Raw genomic sequence first — 18,511 nt, 5'->3', positions numbered from 1 at the left:
ACCCTCAGAAATTGATGGGAAAAACTACTGAAATGTGAGTCAGTGTTGAGATGCTGTTGTGCTAGCTTGCAAGCGAAGATGCTTAGTTCACATTTTTTCTTAAAAGTCAGATGTATGACGAGGCGTGACTGACGTGAAGGGACAAAGTAAAAAGTAACCAAAGAAGTTATTTAGTGCTTGTTCAATACATGGGCAAAATGTGTTCCCTTTTTTCCTTACTTATATTTGACTTTCTAAAACAAACAAGAAGGTTGGTAAAAAATATGTCTCTGTGGGTGCGTAAGCCAGGGTCTTGTCTTTTTTGAAGCCAAAAGGAAATCTCTTGATGTGGGGAAAAAAGAAAAAGTCCAGAGAGCCGCTGCAACCGTCCGACTGACCAAGCCAGTCAGTTATTAAGCCTGAAATAAAAACAGAAAATTAGTTTTAATATGCCCACATAGTGATATCTGTGTTGGTTGACTGCCTTTACACTTCTTTCAGCAAAATATATTTTGAGATGTATTTACTTGGCAACACCAGATGTTTCCAAGACTGTTTGAAATAAAAGTTAGTTAATTATTAAACATCTTTGGTAGGTAATTGGTTTACTTAGTAACTACAAGACTACAATATGAAACAGTGTTCATGGGTATGCTACCTGTTGTCCCTGCTGTGGACCAGCAGCCTGTCCAGGTGCCTGCCCTCCCTGTCCATAGTAAGCGGCCTGCTGTCGGTAGTACTCAGCCCAGGCTGCACTATAGTCCTGCTGGCCTCCAGCTGCACCTCCTCCTCCTGCTGCTGCTTGTGAAGCAGGTGCTGCACCTGGAGCAGCTGCTGCCCCTCCGGCTGGCTGGGCTGGAAAAAACAACACAGAAAATCATGTAGTCATTTCATTTGACTGGATAACACGGACTCATTGTGACTTATTAAATTACAGAAGTCACATTACTGATTCAATGTAAAACAGGCAACACTCACTGCTACTTTTTTTTAAAACCAGACTCAACCTCGTGATTTATGTTAGTTTCTCCCACTTACTCATGCCCATCTTCTTATAGTACTCCTCCCAAGCTTTAGTGTAATCAGGCTGCCCCCCAGAGGCCTGTCCAGCCTGGCCCTGGTCCCCTGGTGCTGCTGCAGCAGGGGCTCCCGGAGTCTGAGCTGCCATTGCGCCTCCTGGCTGTTGGCCGTAATACTGTGCATAGTAGGCTGCCCATGCTGCGTTCGGGTCCTGCGCTGCCTTAGCTGATGAGGGGAGGAGGGGACAGAACAGGTCAAGTGATGAGATTACTCACTAGATTAAAAGAACTTCAGAGCTAATCCCAGTAAATTATGCTACTCACAGGGGTCATGTGGACCTGGAGCTTGCCACTGCTGATAGGTATTTCCCCAACCCTGAGGACAGAACTGGGGACCACCAGGTGAAGCTCCACTGCAAAGAAAGATACATCATTTGAATCGTCCCCTATGAAAGGAAAACCAAAGTACCTGCAGTGAAGTGTTGTTCATGGAGTGTGCTTACTGAGGAGCACCACCAGGAGGCCCTGCATTATAAGGGTTGGGGTTGTATGGACCACCCATCGGACCACCAGGTCCACCTGGGCCTCCTGGACCAGGACCACCCCCCACAGGACAAAGTGGAGCCTGAAACAACAGGAGGAGGCATTCAAGTTAACAAACAGTGGACAGGGTGTGTTATGCTTTTTCAGATTTTGGACTGAGTTGCTTCTCCGTCACTCTCTCACACACCTCAATCTTCTCCTCTATGAGTTGCTTTGCATGATCAATCTGTTGCGGGGACCCACGGATGGTGAACAGTTTAAAGTTTGGGTCTCCGTTTGGCGGTGGCTGGCGAGATATTTCCACAAACGCACCGGTCTGTTGGTTGATGGCCTTGACGTTCTCTCCTCCTCTGCCAATGACGAGCCCACATTTATGAGCTGGGATGGAGAAAGTCATCTCTCCACCGGGAGGACCCCAGTTTCCTTGGTCTCTACCTCGCCCTCGTCCTCCAGGGGGCATCCCTCCACCAGAGCCTGGGGGACCCTGTTGAGGAAACACAACATTAGATTGAACATCAACACAGAAATTAATCGAACACCTAGGGCACTCTGTACTTACTCCTTGTCCGCCCTCTTCTCGGGCACGGATGCTCTGTAGCAGGTCAGTAATGATGGAGGCTGCATGCTGACACTGATCCGGTGGACCCATGATGTGAGCTATTTTGTCTGGACCTGTACCATCATCTGTGAGGGATGACAAAAACCAAGGACGTAGATTAAGTTTATGTTGTATATGAATAATAATAAAAGATCTGCTGGGTGAAAAAGATCTGTTATTGTTCCACAATCTTCACTGAAGTCTCATATTAGAGTAGTCTGATTTGGATGAGTATTTTAAACTTAATTGAGATTAGAATATCTGCATACTCTGGATTAGCTTAAAAAGGGGATGACTAAAGTAAGCGTTACTCAAGATTAAATATATCCTGTGCAAAAAGTGGTCTAAATTACTTTTGGATAGGATCTCCAGCTTGTTTAAACTTCTAAAAAAGACTTAGCCTTCCATTATAAATCCAAACCAATTTGTTTCATTTGACATCATTTTCCATCCCTGCACATATACTAGTTGGCCGGCCAAAGGAAAAGATGCAATGATGTAAGATGTTAAATCAGCAGATGCTCACCTGGTTTGAACTGTATCTTCACTCCAGCATCGCTCTGGATTTTCTTGATCATCTCTCCGTTTCGGCCGATTACAACTCCCACAGAGTGACGGGGCACGGCGATCTGTAAGATAGACCACTACTTGTGAGAACTCTGAAAAGTTGGAGTCTTTAATTCACATATTCAACCTTCAAGTCTGTTCATTTCATCTTAGCAGTAAAACCACCGACTACTTACATCAATGCCACCGCCACCGCCGCCGCCGCCGCCACCGCCGCCGCCGCCACCACCACCACCACCGCCGCCACCTCCACCACCACCTCCTCCTCCTCCTCCACCCATCCTTGAACCGTACTCGGCTCTGTCTCCAAATCCTGCATGATCCCTTTCTCGTAGAATCTCATTAACCATTTCTTTTGCTTGCTAAAAAAACAAGGGAGGAAAAAAAGAACATTAGGGAGTGAATGAACGGGTGATGTGATCTAACACACACTTAGTTGAACCCGTATTTGCTCTGCTGAAAGAGTACCTGCACTTTGTAGGGGTCTCCAATGATGCGCAGGGGTTTGTCGATGTTCGGAGGCTGGGATCCATCTTGAATAAGAATCATTTTAACTCCAGCTCGCTCCTGAGATTTTGAAACACAGGCATAAACAACATTGATTACGCACACTGGAAATGTGACATCCCAACATGAGCATGTTTTCAGAAGTGTGGTTGATATTGGACATACGATCAGATATCCTGCGAGTCTTACCTGGAGCTGTTTGATGGTCTCTCCTCCTTTGCCTATGATAAGGCCGGCCTTGCCCGCAGGAATGATCATCTCCTGCATGGAACCTGCCTGCCCATTGCTTGTCTCATGACCCCGGGACACGATGTCATCTATGAGCGCCTTGGCTCTCCTGGAATCAAATCACAGGATGGTTATAAGGTGACTGAGGAACAAAAACTAGCATGGCAAAGAAACTACTTTGAGGCAAAGCAAGAATCGCTGGCTGTACCTACGATCTGCTTTCATTTTAAGATGCTGCAGACTTTCGGAAAAGCAGTATGGCACGACAAAGCTACCCTGAACTTGTCTAGTTTAACTTAGTTAAAAGAACTCAAGCTAAACAAGAAGAATATATTTTTTCTTTAAAACATAAAAATGCTAATCAAAAACTGTCGTCCTTAAGAATCATTAAGTTTGATCTAATAAGTTTTAATAAATATTTGTTCGAGCAAACATTTGTATTTGTATTTTTAAAGCCCTTCCTGGAAAGCTACCCTCTTACATTACGAGCTTATGGATACTACATTACTCGTTCTTCTAATTGGCTCATTCTGAAAGCCCCTCAAGGTTACATTGAACTCTTCAGCATTTTCCACTGATTTCCCAAACTCATGGAATCCCCTCCAACAGACTCTGAAGAAAACATCTATTCCCTCTTTTGCACAGTTTAACATCTCTGGTAAGTTGTGTCTGTTTTAATTAACCCTTTGTTTTGAGAATGATTATGTGTGTTTGTTTATTGTTTCTAATGTGCCTGTGATCTCGCAGACTTGCCCTTTCAAAAATAAATAAAGCATCCCGACTTTGCTGCGAGTTTGTCTCCCTGAGATGAACCATCAAGGCCAAATTCTACCCGATCTGTGTCCGGTCTGTCTCCGATCCGTCATGGCACCAGATCTGATAGGTTTCTATTCTAGTCAATGTGTTAACTTCCACTGGATCCGCTCTGTTGCATTCCAGCTGCGTCTCTGATCCGGCAGGTCGGAACGCAACGGATCAGATATGAAAGACTTCTATTTTTGCCGGATGCCGGAGCACGACGCATCAATCTCAACAGAGCAGATGGAGCGGGACAGGAAGTCAGACACCAAAACAAAATAAAAACCCAGTTCATTGTCAGAATAAAACACTCTGTGTTATTGTTAGATTGTTTTTAACTATGACAAAAAAACTGTAATTTAGAGCGGAGCCAGGCCTGGAGTCAACGGGTCAGAGGTTTTCAGAGGACCAGAAAGACAACATGGATGAGGAGAAGAGGAGAATTTTTGATTCAGTGATTGCTGTGGGAAAACCTCGGTCACATGACTCCATCTGTCCAGTGGTCCTGCTCCATGCTGCGTTCCGAAAACGCAACCGGTGGGTGTTGACGGACGAGAGCACACGGACCCGTACACCGATCTGGTGGAAGTCCCGTGTCGGGCTGTGATCTACCTCTAATATCAAGTAGAAGTCTTGAATATAAGGGTAGGACCATAGTCTAGTTTGAGTTTTGCAGAGCTAGCTGAGGATAATTTGAGCTCAGCCTGTCAGAAAGCTTTGAGGCCAAACAGTTGAAGAGAAGTTGAATACTTCAAAATTTGCTACCACACAAACAAAAAAGTAGTCGTCTAAACCAAGACTGAACTTTATGAACTAGTGTAACACCTGCTCAGGCCGGCTATCTGTCTGGAGAGGATCATGTTTGAGCAGAGCTGCCTGCTACTTCAGGCCTTAGACATCCATGAACAAAGTTTCCCCAAAAACCGAGCAAGAATCGACTGGAGTAGTTGCACTACACAAAAAAAGATCATATTGTTCTGTGAACATGAACTTACTGTACAGCATCTGGTGCTCCTGTTAGAGAAACACTTCTTTCTGGAAGACCGGCACTGTCTGTAAGTGAATATGAAAATGTGTATCATGTTAAAAGCTGCAGAAGACTTTTACTCTATTCACCTCTAATGCAGAAGTTTACTCAGCTCACCGTGTGCAATCTGGACCTTACAGCCAGACTCCTGCTGGATTTTGTTAATCTGTTCACCTCCTCGGCCAATAACTGAGAAGATGAAAATAAGGCCGTTTTTAGATTTTAGTTTGAACACTTGCAAGACAACAACACATGAATCATGCCAACAGAATGGGAAGTGTATCAGCATGTACTCACTAAGGCCGACCATGCCATCAGGCACCCTGTACTCTTCTGTCATTGTGGAGGGCCTGGCACTGCAGACAGGAGAAAAACAAGGATGATGAGTTTTTGTTGGCTACAAAACAGACAACAAATGTGAAAGAAACAGAGTAGCTTCACACCTTTGTTGGGACAGGGTAGCGAGCTGAGCTCCGATAGCTGGAAGAGAAAGAAAGAGTGGTCAGAGGCTGCAAATCAAGCAGAGCGAGTGTTCACGATCACATCAATGTAATATTCAACGTACACAATGCAGAATCTATTTCGCTCTGTGATGCTACCTTCTTAGCATCAGGTTCATCTGAAAATACAAAGGAAACGAGTCTTAAAATATGGAAAGACACATGCAATCAAAGTGAAAGTATGTGCTGAATTTGAACCTGCTTCTTCCAAGGATCGTTTCTGTGCTGCGAAGGGATAACTCTCAGCTCCTCCGTTGTTGCTCACTGAGGGAACGCCGTCTCCACCAATTTTAGCTGCAATCTTGAGAAAGACACACAATGGTTGATGTTAGCAGGCTGGCATAGAAATAGAGATGAACTCTCAGGGTGCAAGTTTTGGTGAGAGCATTTCAAGTTCACTGAAAGTGAAAGCTCCCTAAAAAAAAAAAAAAATTCACACCTTTTAGGGGTCGAAAAGTTAAAAAACATGAACTTTTACCCAACAGGAAGAGTCTTCTGAAAGTTTTTAGTGAGATGTAATTAAGATGTGTAGATCTCCTGTCATTTTACAAATGCTTCCCTTATCATTACCATTATCACCAGTGTTGTAGCATCATTTTTGTTCTATCTTTTTTTGTTATGATTTTATTGCTTTTTATTCCTATATATTTAATTCCTTTGTTGCATTTCTTTAAATGCATCTGGTACATTTATTTTCATTAATTGTATTTATTTATTTATTTAATTACATTTTCAAGTATTTATCACATTACTTTATCTTGTTTCAGTCATATTTTACCTTATTTTCTGTCTCTGCTCTTTTTTGAAGCACGTTGGGCTGCATGCTTGAATGTATGAAAGGTGCTTTAAAAATAAAAATGAGTTTTGATTAACTTTTATTTGAGGACAAAGTCTCTGCATCATGAATTTGACTTCCTATTGTAATGGTGACACAAACACCTCAAATTAAACTATCACTAAACCATAAACAAGACTTTACAACCATGGGTGTCTTTGAAGCATCTTGCTTTAAGTTTAACAAAAATGCATAAATGACAATTTAGCAGCAGTCATATGGTTGGTTTTGTATCATACGTGCTAAAAACATTTTATAAAGTAAGCTAAAAACATTTATTCAGTCTGGCTTTTATGTAGGGTTTAACATTTTTATTACTATCATTTTACTGTAATATTGCTTTAAATGTTGCTTTATTATTTTAGTAACTAACTGTTATCTTATTCCATTCTTATTTATTTAATCATTCATTTTTTTCTAATCTACTTTTATTGATATTTTTAGCCTTAGTTTTATTTGCAACTCTTATCCTTACACTTTTTTAAAATCTATTTATTTTCACTGTTTGTATTCTTAATTTTGATATATTAACTTATTTTAATTACACATGTTTTATTGTTGTCGGTGTGCATCAGTCTCGATTTTATTATTTTTATTTGACCCTAATATGTCTTACCATTGTTTTATTTCTGCTTCTTTCTTGTTTTTCAATTCGCTGTAAAGCCCTTTGGGTTGCATTTGGTTTGTATTAAAGGTGCTATATAAATAAAGCTTAATCCAGATCAAGAAGATTTATAAAGAAATTATTTCCATAAGATACAAGGAGGAAGACAAGTGTTGAGAATCATGAGGGGTTTACTTTTGATTGTTGGTGTAAATATAAAGATAATATATGAAGATTTGTTTTGTGGGAGTGCACTAGTATAATGCCAGAAAATAGTGAATAAAGGGGTAGGATTAGATACGTTTGAACTTCTTCCTACTCCTGTTCGTGCATGTAAAGTCAAATGTTTCAGAGTTTACTAATGGAAATGATCTATTTTGTTTCTTTTGTATAACTATCTCTTCTTTTCTTCTTATACGTTTTTTTCTATTTTACATGATCGAAATAAAGAGATCAAATCAAAATCAAATCAAAGCTTGATTGATTGAAATAAATAAAACAATGCTCACATTTTATTACATTTTCTGTTTTATATTCGTTATTTCATATCTATTTATCGTTTTCAAGACCCAAAACTAGTGTGCACATGTGAATTAATGGATATATTTTGATATGGTTGATTAAAGTAAAGCATCCTTACATGTGGCCCTTACACTGATTTCACCCGCTCGACAAACAAACATCCAATCTGAACTTTTATCCTTCTATCTGGTTTATCCTCACCTCCCGGGTGACCTTACATCGGGATGAATCCTCCTCATTGTTTAGCTTTTCTAAATCAGAATTTAACACATGAAGACGGATGAACAGCTTCTCTTCAGTCACATTAACCTCTCTAGTTGCTTTAGCTTGATTCACTTTGGATCCCCGTCGCGTTTAATGTTACCTTTACATAAGAGAGTGACCTAGAATAACACCGCAGCTCCATCCAGCAGTAAACATGTTGAGTTTAAGACTCGAGCTGTGTGGCGTGAGAGACAAATGAAAGGCAATGCGGTTAGCAAGCTAGCTAGCTGGTTAACTCCAGCTAAAGCTAACGTCATTAAGCTAGCTGCAGCATCAAACCAGCTAACTAGCTCACCGGCTGTCTGTTCCTTCATCAAGCTGCACGGTTACCTGTCGGGCTCGTTGAACAGCATCGGCAAAAGCATCTTTTTTCATCCCAGCACCGACTCCATTTGTCGGCAGACCGCCGTAATCAGACATGCTGTTCACAAGGGGCAGAGAGACAAGGGGGCAGGCTGAAGGCTTCGGCCGGGTCGAGCTGCGCAGAAGCGGGAAGGCTAAACAAGAGCGTACGTGGGACACCAATGTGAGGGAGGCTGCCTACCACGCCGGCAAACTTCCCTGCTTAAAAGAACCAATCAAAGAAGCTTCAGGGCCCGGGTCTTCTGTTCGCCTTCTTCTTTATACCTTTGCATGGCGACGCAGAGCGGGAGACAGCAAATACAGCGCCCCCTCTTGGGCTGGAGGGGTACTGACTGAAGTGTAGATCACACACTGAGAACAGTTGTTTTGTCATTTACAGATCTCTAGATGATCTTGATGCATAAATCATTCAGAATTTGGAGCTTATTTATCAGCTGAACTTAATCAGTGTTGTGTTGCAGACAGTGTTTCATTCATTACTTCAACAATGATATAGAACAAATATTAAACACAATATTTATATAAAACAAAGGGCACAGTTTATTTATAGTAAATATATCTGGACGGATGCAAAAAAAATAATTGTTGGGGCGCTGGTGGCCTAGCGGTCTAAGCGTCCCACATATAGAGGCTATAGTCCTCGTCACCGGTTCCGCCCTTGGCCGGTCGACCATTCACTGCATGTCTTCCTACTCTACTCCCCACATTTCCTGTCTCTCTTCAGCTGTCCTATCCAGTAAAGGCAAAAAAGCCCACAAATATAACTTTAAAAAAAGAAAAGAAGTGTATTTGTTTCAAAACCATGAATAATTTAAATTGAGCTGTCCTTTTTTATATAGTAACATTTGATTGCATGATTACATAGCACAGCCATAGCTTCTCAGTTAGCCTACATTGAACCATTAAATCAAAATTGTAGAAGTGAAATAGTTAGCTAAGACTATCAAGTTCAAAGCTTTGGGGAACAAACTAAATGCAATAACAAAGGCAGCCTCGTTTAAGCATTTCTTGGCATGTTAATCACAATTACTGATAAGTAAAAAGTGTTCATTGGCATGAAAGCTCATTTGTATTTCATGATAAAACCTGTATATCACGTGCATACAGTTTAAGAAATACATTATGGCACTGGACCCTGTAGTGTGTTACAGAAGAAAACTACCACAAACACACTTATTTGCATAGAAACACTCATAAAACATGATCATTTAGTTTGAGGTCAGGTTATCATGAGTACTCTTCTTCGGTGTAGTTTTGGCATCTGCCCTGCGTTTGAATATATAAAGTCCTTTGGTGAGTTTTGTTCGGTTGTAATCATAGAAAAGTATACTGACAGTGTCTCGTACCCTTATAACTTTACACAAAGTCATCAATCTGAGATAAAACAGTCATTTCTGTACTATGGTACTTGTAACAATTCATTAAGACGTGTCAATGAAAGTCCTGCCTGTAAGTCCATCGCTGTGCAGAAACTTCCACTTCTCCCTCATTAACAGGTTTTCTAATCCAGTCCTCTGATCAGTCTTTATCTTCTTTATATTCCACCTGTAAATAAAAATAATGCTGTGGGAATGTAACATAGCTTCCAATTTAAGATACACCTCTTACCTGTTTGCTCTCAAGCAAGTTCATGCAGGTATCCATCTGTCCGAGTCAGTGCAGCAGCAGCAGCGCTAGTTGATTAGCTTTCACACAACTGCTGACATGCATGACAACGTCACAAATTTCACATGAAACTCATCACAGCAGCTGCCAGAGCAGATCAGATCCTCCAAATGTGAGAGACACACTGTAACAGATATTAACGATCAGCTGATTTCTGTCATTTTCAATTCTCTTAAACTCATCCTGAAAACTTAATTTGAATCCACGCATCAATCCTCAGTCCAGGCCCGCCTCCTCATGCCGTGCAAACAGGTGCATACGTGCGTCGAGCTGAAAAGCCAGACCAAACCCTCTAACCTTTCTCTACCCCTTCCCTTTCCCTCCCCGCCTACCCTCAAAGTCCACTCCCATCATTATCCGCGTGTACTCATAGACAACGTAGGAAACGCTGACAGCTGGGATGACTTTTAGCAGGTTGGGGGAAATTCCTCGATAAAGTCCAGACACGCCTTCCTTGGTGATGATGTTGCGAATCAGGGCCAGCATGGAGGGTTTAGGGGCTCCCTTCACTGAAGCTGAGGAGAGAAGAGGGAACGCAGCTCAAACAGCTCATTCTGGTTACTCCCTGTGCATGCCTGCAGATGTTTCCATAGATCTGAATGTGCATTACTGCCAAACATTTTCAAAGTAAACACTGAAAAGACCTTGGAAACAGCAGCTCAAGGTTTACTGGCTGACTTTTTCCAACCTTTCAATCACATCTTTCAAATTCCACCACAGCTTGTGGTTCTCTCCAAACAAAGAAGTGAAAATAGAAAGCTCAGGAGAGAAAATGTTTGAGATTTTGTCACAGCACTGCAGCCATAGGTGTGCATCAATTTCACTGTAAAAGAGACTGCAGTCTTGCCCAAACTACAAACTTGAAACTATATATATGTGAGGGTTTACTTGATAATTGCTAGAGATGCACAGACTGTGAAAACCAGTACCAGTGTTTAATACAACAATTTAGTGTAGCTGATTCCAATACAGATCTTTCGTGTGATGAAATCTGCCTGTTTCATAATACCCTGTGTTTATAGCTGCTCAATGTTTGGGTTTCCAAAATCAACACGTTGTTTGTATTATGACTTCATTAGAGTGACAGATCTTATCCTGACCTTGTGCTTGCATTCGAGTGCGGATCAGTGCAAGCGGGTAGCTGGCTAGCTGTCCACATGTGCTGGAAACGGCACCGCAGCCGACCAGCACCATCACCCCAGGGTCTGCTAAACCCATGTGTCTGTTCAGCCAGGAAAACTTCAGAGTCTGTCAAGTGAAGAGTGAGAAAAAGGTCACAACCAAAGAGATTCACTGTGAAAGCTGTGTGTTTTCATGTCTCTCTGACCTCATAGACGGCCAGGTCGATGCCGGCGTAAGGGACAATACTCAGCAGGTTGGGTAGGTAGCCCTTGTAGAAGGCTTTGACTCCTTCTCTCTGGAGGATCTGTTTGGCACAGTCTGCGATTCCTGAATACTGACCAGTTTGTCTGAGTGTGAGGCGCGTCTTCAGCACCTGTTGGGGAAATAAAGCAGAGGTTTGGAGATGAAGCAGAGCGAAAGAGGGACAGAGAGTGTCAAATGTCTTTGTGTGTTTTACTGATATTACCTCCAATGGGTAAATGGCGGTCTGCGCTGTAGCTCCGGCCAGAGAACCAGCAACAAATCTCTCATGAACTCTCAGATTTCTGTTTTCATTTCTGCCACGGATCACGATCTTGATCTAAAGAATAACAAAGAAGAGCTGTGATCAAAGACAATCAAGTGTAAAAACATAATAATACTAATTACAAATGAACAATCTGCACTTTAAGGTCATCATTGTACATTTTTTGATAAATAGTTTTTTAATATGAAGGTCAATAACACATCTGTACACTGAATATGATGCAATAGCTGGAAGCCTAGCTTAGCATACTTATTTTAACAAGGAAGCAAAAAAGATCTTTCAAATAAATTTAGAATATTCTTTTTAAAATATTACTCTGGACAGTTCTGCCACTTTCAGGCTTTAAGTCTTTGTTGAGAGATAGGACAGTGGAGAAAGCTGGAAACTAGAAAGGGAGAGTAGGGAATGAAATGCAGTAGAGTGCAGCGGGTTGGAATCAAACCCTGGCCGTCCGCTTTGAGGACTATAGCCTCTGCACAGGGGACGAGTGATTTAACTGCTGAGCTAAAGTGGCGCTTCAGGGGGCACACACTCTGAACAGCTGAATTAACCGGCACCCCAGATGGGCAATTTTTTCTGAAGGACAAGCTAAAGATAAGAAATATTTTTCATATAAAAATGTCTGTAGGACAGCAGGACTGAAGGGGAAGAAAGAAAGTCATGAGGAAGCAGAGATGGGGGTTTGGTCAGAGGTGCATAAAATACAGAGCGACAGAGCAAGATCTAAAGTTTACTTCACCTGCTCATAAGCCGTGAACTTGATAGCAGTTTCTGGAGCAATTTTAAGAACATTCATACCATTGCCTCTCCACAAGGACCGCAGTCCTCCCTCTTTAATCATGTGCTGAAAACCACTCAGCACGTTCCCTCTAAAATCAACAGAACCATGAACCTGACGGAGTGGAGACAGAGAGGAACACTCAGTGTTTATCATCAGGCTGGCTGAGAGTTCATTTCAAAGCTGTCATTTGTAAACAGATTAGAAAAATAGAAAGAGCTTTCAAACATAACACATGATATGTTCATGATTATTTGATTCAGAGGTTTTAAGAAAATGGTTTTCACACCATCACTGACTGACCTGCCGAAAGACTTTCAGACGGTCTAAGGGGGCAGTCCCAGTCCGAGATACAGACCCAGCTATGGCTCCGGCCATCAGCTGCCGCCACACATAGCCAGATTTCTTCTCCTCCTCTGAAAAGTCATCAGGGACTGTTAGCTGCTCACCAATATCCAACATCTACTGGACCCAGAGCAGTGTGAATCAGGAGCAGAGAGTGTGATGAAAAAACAGAGAGGAAGAAAAGAGGAGTTAGACAACAAAACACAAACACACAATGAAAGACTGGAGAGACCAGGGGCCTCATGTACAAAGGGTGCGTACGCAGAAAAACGTGTCGTACGCTCTTTTTCGCGGCAAAGGTCAGATGTATCAAGAGTGTAATGACCGTGGAAATGTGCGGTGCCTCACGCCAAATTCACGGCTGGTGTACGCACGTTTCTACAGCTGTTGATCCTTGCGCACAGACTCATACAACTTTTTCTGGATTTGAGTGTACACCATGTTTCAGTAGGAAATCCATGCAAGTCTTTGTACATGAGACCCCTGGTACCTCTTGAAATCCTGTTATTTCTTTAACCAACACTATCTTATGACTTTTTTATTTGCTGCATTAGTTTGGCAAATATCACTCATCATATTCTGTCAGTGATCTTTTCCTCAAGCATGTATCCTTATGCTGATTTTGCTAAGGGGGAGAGCATCTGAGTTTGTGGTTCCTCACCATTGAGCGTTTCCAATATCGTGCCACCTCCTCCATGTTACTGAGAGGGTTAAACAGGAAGTAGTCCCTCCACTCATCCCAGTCGATGGTCATGGTGCCGTCTTTATCTATACTGAGAGAGAAATACACAAGCCATTTAGTAAAACTGAGTCATGAAGTGTGGGATCGATAACTTGCTGGTGCTAACGGAGAGCACACCGAGGCGTTCTTTAGTAACTTTGGAGTTTATTTATTAATCATAGAACATCTTTACATAGAATTGCTCCTTCTAAGGATATTATTCCATGTTCAAGTTTTTGCACCATAAATATTATGGCACATTAAATATTACTGAACATTAACGCTAATTTCTAGAATATTTTTCTCAGTTTATAACAATAAAACACATCAGAAGAAACTGATTCACAAAGCTTTTGTTTGTAGGTACTTGTGTTAAATCTGGGAGCTTTAGCACTTCTTCAAAGTAGATGGGTAAAAAAAACACTGAGCTCTAAAGAATCAGTTCAATAATAAAACACTTTAAATCCTTACAGCGGAAAATTTGCAACAGCTCTCTACACTTGTGAATATTACATCATATTCATAAGAACAATTCATGTGTCATTTAATGAATTATCTGAGAACTAAAAAAACAATGGAAACACGAATAAGACAGGAAGAATCATGAAGGCTCTGGTTATAAGAGCAGGGTCCCCCATGTATTTAATAACTTATAGCATCATATCAGGATTCAAAGCTTGGATATGTGAGGTTAAAACTGCCACATGCACTCACTAATAAGAGTTGTTGAACCCCAACCTACAAATACTTCTCAATTTCCCATCTTGAATAGTTATTTTAAAGACCTAAAATGATGGAATAATATAATAATAATTGGCTGAACAATGTGGTAAAGAATTAATTTGCTGTTGAAATATGTCTTCTTAACTAATCCTCCAGCCTCCATCTGTTTATATGAACTCCTTTCAGGTCAGTTACAAACAGGAAGGTCAGACCCTCCGTTTGTGTTCACAGTTTTTCCATCCAAGCCAGGTTTATATGTTCCCTGGATGTTCTTACTTAGATCATAACATCATGTGATATCAGATATCAACATACTGTAAACAGACCTTTGTAAAATCCTTGTTGCGTCTTTGAGGCTGATGTCCACACCGATGGAGCGTAGAGAGTGCTGGATCTCTGCTGCGTCAATTTCACCTGCCCACAGCCACATTAGGAGTTTGAGTAAACATTGTGAAGGTCTTAATGTGAAAAAGTATGATGTGATAACTTCATGTGAGGGCTTCTTTTTACCGTCATTGTTTCTGTCCAGGCTTTTAAACATGAGTTTGAGCTGTTTTTCATGAGCATGGAGATAATGTATGAACTCGTCAAAGTCCAGCACTCCATCCTTGTTTGTGTCCCCCGCCTTCACCATCTGGAGACACAGACAGGCAGAACGATGAATAAACACATGTCAAAGCAATTAACAGATATTCTCGCATGGACCAGGAAGTGATACTTATCTATAAAGGTAAACTGTAAACAATGAAAATACAAATATTTATAGATCACAGTCTGAAACCCTGTAAAATTGTATTTTATTTCATTACTGTTATTATTTTTAAGTTTTCTTTTAATAGTTTAATATTTTAGTGTTTTGTTATCTTAGAAATGTATTTTATTTTGGTGAGTTTAATTCCCTGTGTTGAGTTTTAACATCTTATTTTACCTTCAGTGTTTCCTCATGAAGATATCATGAGAGCGTTTCCTCGGTTCGTTCAGCAGCTTCTTTTTTTTATTTTTCCTTGATTTATTTATTCTATTATTATTATTACTGTTATTATTATTACTATTATTATAATTATTGTTATTATTGCATATAATGTGTTCTTAACCTTAGGATTGTGGGATGGGGTTGGGATAAGAATGGGGGGGTCTTTTTATTTTTTTTATATATCTTTTTATTTATTTATTCTATTTTAAGTTGTTTTTATGTACAGTACTTTGTGTTGCAATTTTATTGTATGAAAATCTCTTCATAAATAAATTCTGATTGATTGATTGATTGATTGATTGATTGATTGATTGATTGATTGATTGATTGATTGATTGATTGATTGATTGATAAAAGAAACAGTCCTGTTTTCTTTTCGTTTCATTTAAACAAATAGGAAATATAGGTAAAAATGTAATAACTATTACATAGCTTGATGACATAGTAGCATCTATACAGAGTTAGTATTTTTATTTATAAGAATTTAAGAGTATTTAAATGTGAACCGAATATATGTAGTCTGAATTTTATACAATAAGAATCTCAGTTATCAATCTATCAAACTTTGATCCAGACCCATAACTGAAATATATTTTAAAAACAGACCCAGACTACAAAAATAATACAATAAACAAGGAAGTACAGAGAGGACAAACTGCTTCTAAATTAGTAGGTATGATGGAACAGCCTCGTGGAAATGTCAGTGAAGAGAAGCTCGACACTGACAATGACCCGTATGTGCAAAGAGATCGAGTGCAGGACAGCGATAAAGGTTAACCTCTCGTCTTACAAAGTCCTGCTCCTTGTACTAAAATAGACGGCATGGTGCCCTTTACGTTTGTGAGTACGCACACATGCAGAGAAACACACACTTGTCTTTAAGGTTTATAACTTTATGGTGCAAATTGTTTTGGAGTTATATTTCCTCACCTAAAGGCTGTGAAAAAAGTTTATACTCCAGCCAAATGAGTGCATGAAAGAGGGGGAGGGGGAAGCAGCACCCGAGAAAGTGACAGTGACCCTCACACTTTTAACCAAAACAAACAGTTGGAGAGAGACGGGCTGTGTGTATATAACATAAAGATGTGCTCTTGATGTTCATGGCTTCTGCTGCTGTACAAACAGTGACAGCAGATCAGAAGACTGAGGAGGGGCCACAAAATTAAAACTGAGGGGGATCCCACAAACCGTCGACAGAGCTCAAATGTAGAAGAAATCATTGAGTGCTCTGTTTTGTCATCAGGAGGGAGATTCCTGTTATCACTCTCTCTCTCTCTTGCTCTCACACAGAGAGGCGGACATGTGATTGATTTAAACAACTGCCCTGTTTGCAGTTTGGTGACAAATAATGTCAACATTCCTGTTTAAAGTTGAGCTTTAAGGAGGACTGACAACTGCAGTATCTGACCAGGAAGGCATCTCTTTGGTTGGGCAACAGGAAAATAACTCTATATGCATGTAAGGTATCCAAAAAGACACCATTTATGATTGACTGAGTCAGACTAAAAGCCTTATCTAGGGGGTTTAAAGCAGTGTTTGTTTTATTTATGAGTAACACCAACGCCCAACATTCATATCTCCTCATTGTATTCCAGCAAACATCAACACTCGGGTGTGTTTGAGACACAGGTGTGCTCTCACTTTCTCCAAGGAGCCCCTAGAAAGCCCTCGGCCAGCCAGCCCTGCCCGCAGCTCACTGATGTCGATGTGTCCATCCTTGTTGAGGTCCAGCTGATCAAACAGCTCAGCCCAGCGCTTCTGCCTCTCCTGGTCTGGCCCGGGGGGTTCCTTGTCCTGGCAGAGGGCCCGAGGGAACCAGCTCTGATGGGGTCCCATGACTGGTGCCAGTCTGAATCAGCTGAGGGAAGTTGAGGCATCAGTTCAGTCACCTCAGTCTGACACAGAGCAGTTATTACATCTACCACAGCCCTGACAAGCACTTAGACAATTCAAGGAATTTTTAAAAATGCCCTTAAGGTATCCAGTGTTACAAGTCCAGTGCAAACTAACAATGTGCATTTAATAAGGGGTTTCAATCCCTAGAATAAAAAGCCCAAATCCCATTTATCTACCTTGCCTTGGATATATAGTGACAGCAGCTTATTACTCCCTCCAAGGTCAGTTTGCATGACAGGACACGTTTGTTTCTGACTCTCCTCTCTATTTGTTTGCCTCTTTCAAAAGCTGTATTATCTCTATGCAGGGAGCATGATATGGAAGCTTTGGATCCACCAGCCTTGTTTAAAGTGGAAGAGGCTCAGTAATAGTAATATGGAGGAATTATTGGTCATAAATGATATATAGATAATGTCATAATAAATCATTTGGCGTCAAACGCGCAGACTGAAGAAGATCCATGGAGCAGAGAAGAATCAGCCAGCTCACAAAAACACTAATGGTTGCCTCTAACTTGATCCCCGGACGCTGTTTTGGTCTGATATTAAAATCCTGCGGGACCATTTTGTGTCTCACTTACTGTGTTTATCTCCAGACAGACTCGCCGCCCATAGCAGGATGCAGAGGATCAGGACCCGAGTGGATCCAGCGAGTCCACCTCTCAGATTAATGGATTTTAATACGTTTATCCGGATTTAACACCAAGCGATCGTTTTCTGTTGGACTCTGCAGCTTCAGGGATCCTACGTTTACATGTATTTACAGGTCCTCCGTCTTGCAGACCTCCCTGTGCTCTTGTTGAGGAAGCAGGAAGCGAAGCCTGCTGTCAGACCGGGTCTGACATGAACTGGGTGTGTGGATATACAGGGACACAGATCTGCAGACACTGGATTTGAACAGCGTGGTGTTTATCTTCATGATAGTTGATTTTTAGATAACGTGGAAATGTTGTCGTACAGGGCTGAAGACCCTGTATGACAGGGTAGACCCCCTGTGAAGATTAAGAAACACTGCACCCCCATGGGAACTTCACAGTGGACACCAGAAAAAAAGTTTATTATATGTGGTTGCGTCAATATTAAAGCTGCAGTAAGGAACTTTATGGTTGTGTTGATGTTGGTGTTCCCTGTGAACAAACAGGATTACTTCTCTCTTCTCTGATCTTGTCCTGTGCAGGTGTTATTATTTTCTGACAAAATATCTCATATTTCTGTAATTTTTTATATAAACCTTACATTTTTGTCGTTCCCAAGTTGGGGTCGTGAGACACTAATGGGGTCCCAAGATGGTTTTTTTTCTAGAAGTAATCTAAAATATCATATTTTGTCCATTACCTTGAATATATTGGAGAAAAAGTAATTAAATATTAAATAAAACATAATTATTTTCATTAGTTTCCTGTTTTTCT

The 18,511-nt window shown here is 40.9% G+C and overlaps 2 protein-coding genes across 4 annotated transcripts; both read right to left on the bottom strand.

Moving 5' to 3' along the window:
* Positions 1-304: 304 nt before the first annotated feature.
* Positions 305-8,601, bottom strand: khsrp (KH-type splicing regulatory protein). Of its 2 annotated transcripts, XM_034688067.1 has the most exons (18): positions 8,322-8,600; positions 5,965-6,067; positions 5,832-5,885; positions 5,710-5,746; positions 5,564-5,622; positions 5,384-5,455; positions 5,235-5,292; positions 3,403-3,550; positions 3,175-3,273; positions 2,883-3,068; positions 2,666-2,768; positions 2,101-2,225; positions 1,729-2,025; positions 1,502-1,623; positions 1,323-1,411; positions 1,018-1,224; positions 638-834; positions 305-398 (listed from the first exon to the last, which is right to left on the bottom strand). In XM_034688067.1, exons 1-18 carry the CDS (start codon positions 8,409-8,411, stop codon positions 393-395), a joined length of 2,052 nt encoding a protein of 683 aa, XP_034543958.1. In that variant the 5' UTR covers positions 8,412-8,600; the 3' UTR covers positions 305-392. The 2 variants fall into 2 exon arrangements, with proteins under 2 accessions (XP_034543958.1, XP_034543956.1); XM_034688065.1 differs by lacking the exon at positions 305-398 and having other exon boundaries at positions 623-834; positions 8,322-8,601.
* Positions 8,602-8,870: 269 nt separating this feature from the next.
* slc25a23a (solute carrier family 25 member 23a) lies at positions 8,871-18,085 on the bottom strand. 2 transcript variants are annotated; one of them, XR_004631796.1, is made up of 12 exons: positions 17,684-18,085; positions 16,849-17,065; positions 14,745-14,868; positions 14,561-14,648; positions 13,452-13,563; positions 12,749-12,907; positions 12,407-12,559; positions 11,608-11,721; positions 11,347-11,514; positions 11,120-11,267; positions 9,963-10,534; positions 9,347-9,899 (listed from the first exon to the last, which is right to left on the bottom strand). XR_004631796.1 is itself a non-coding variant. In XM_034687013.1 (11 exons), exons 2-11 carry the CDS (start codon positions 17,041-17,043, stop codon positions 10,323-10,325), a joined length of 1,473 nt encoding a protein of 490 aa, XP_034542904.1. In that variant the 5' UTR covers positions 17,044-17,065; positions 17,684-18,085; the 3' UTR covers positions 8,871-10,322. The 2 variants fall into 2 exon arrangements, 1 of the variants encoding a protein (XP_034542904.1); XM_034687013.1 differs by having other exon boundaries at positions 8,871-10,534.
* Positions 18,086-18,511: the final 426 nt, after the last annotated feature.

This window comes from Notolabrus celidotus, chromosome 7, assembly GCF_009762535.1.
Source record: "Notolabrus celidotus isolate fNotCel1 chromosome 7, fNotCel1.pri, whole genome shotgun sequence".
Lineage (NCBI taxonomy): Eukaryota > Metazoa > Chordata > Actinopteri > Labriformes > Labridae > Notolabrus > Notolabrus celidotus.
Note: the sequence above shows the minus strand (reverse complement) of the source record. Positions and strands in the feature narration are given on the sequence as shown.

What these genes read in the sequence shown, in the direction of transcription:
- khsrp (XM_034688065.1), bottom strand. Translation starts at nt 8,411, where the DNA reads ATGTCTGATTACGGCGGTCTGCCGACAAATGGAGTCGGTGCTGGGATG. An exon ending in GGAGCACCAGATGCTGTACA is followed by an intron (nt 3,551 to 5,234) that starts GTAAGTTCATGT and finishes ATTTGATTCCAG; the next exon opens with GAGAGCCAAGGCGCTCATAG. An exon ending in CTATAAGAAGATGGGCATGA is followed by an intron (nt 835 to 1,017) that starts GTAAGTGGGAGA and finishes TGTTTTTTCCAG; the next exon opens with CCCAGCCAGCCGGAGGGGCA.
- slc25a23a (XM_034687013.1), bottom strand. Translation starts at nt 17,043, where the DNA reads ATGGGACCCCATCAGAGCTGGTTCCCTCGGGCCCTCTGCCAGGACAAG. An exon ending in CTAGGGGCTCCTTGGAGAAA is followed by an intron (nt 14,869 to 16,848) that starts GTGAGAGCACAC and finishes CTGTGTCTCCAG; the next exon opens with ATGGTGAAGGCGGGGGACAC. An exon ending in GTCTGAAAGTCTTTCGGCAG is followed by an intron (nt 12,560 to 12,748) that starts GTCAGTCAGTGA and finishes CCACTCCGTCAG; the next exon opens with GTTCATGGTTCTGTTGATTT.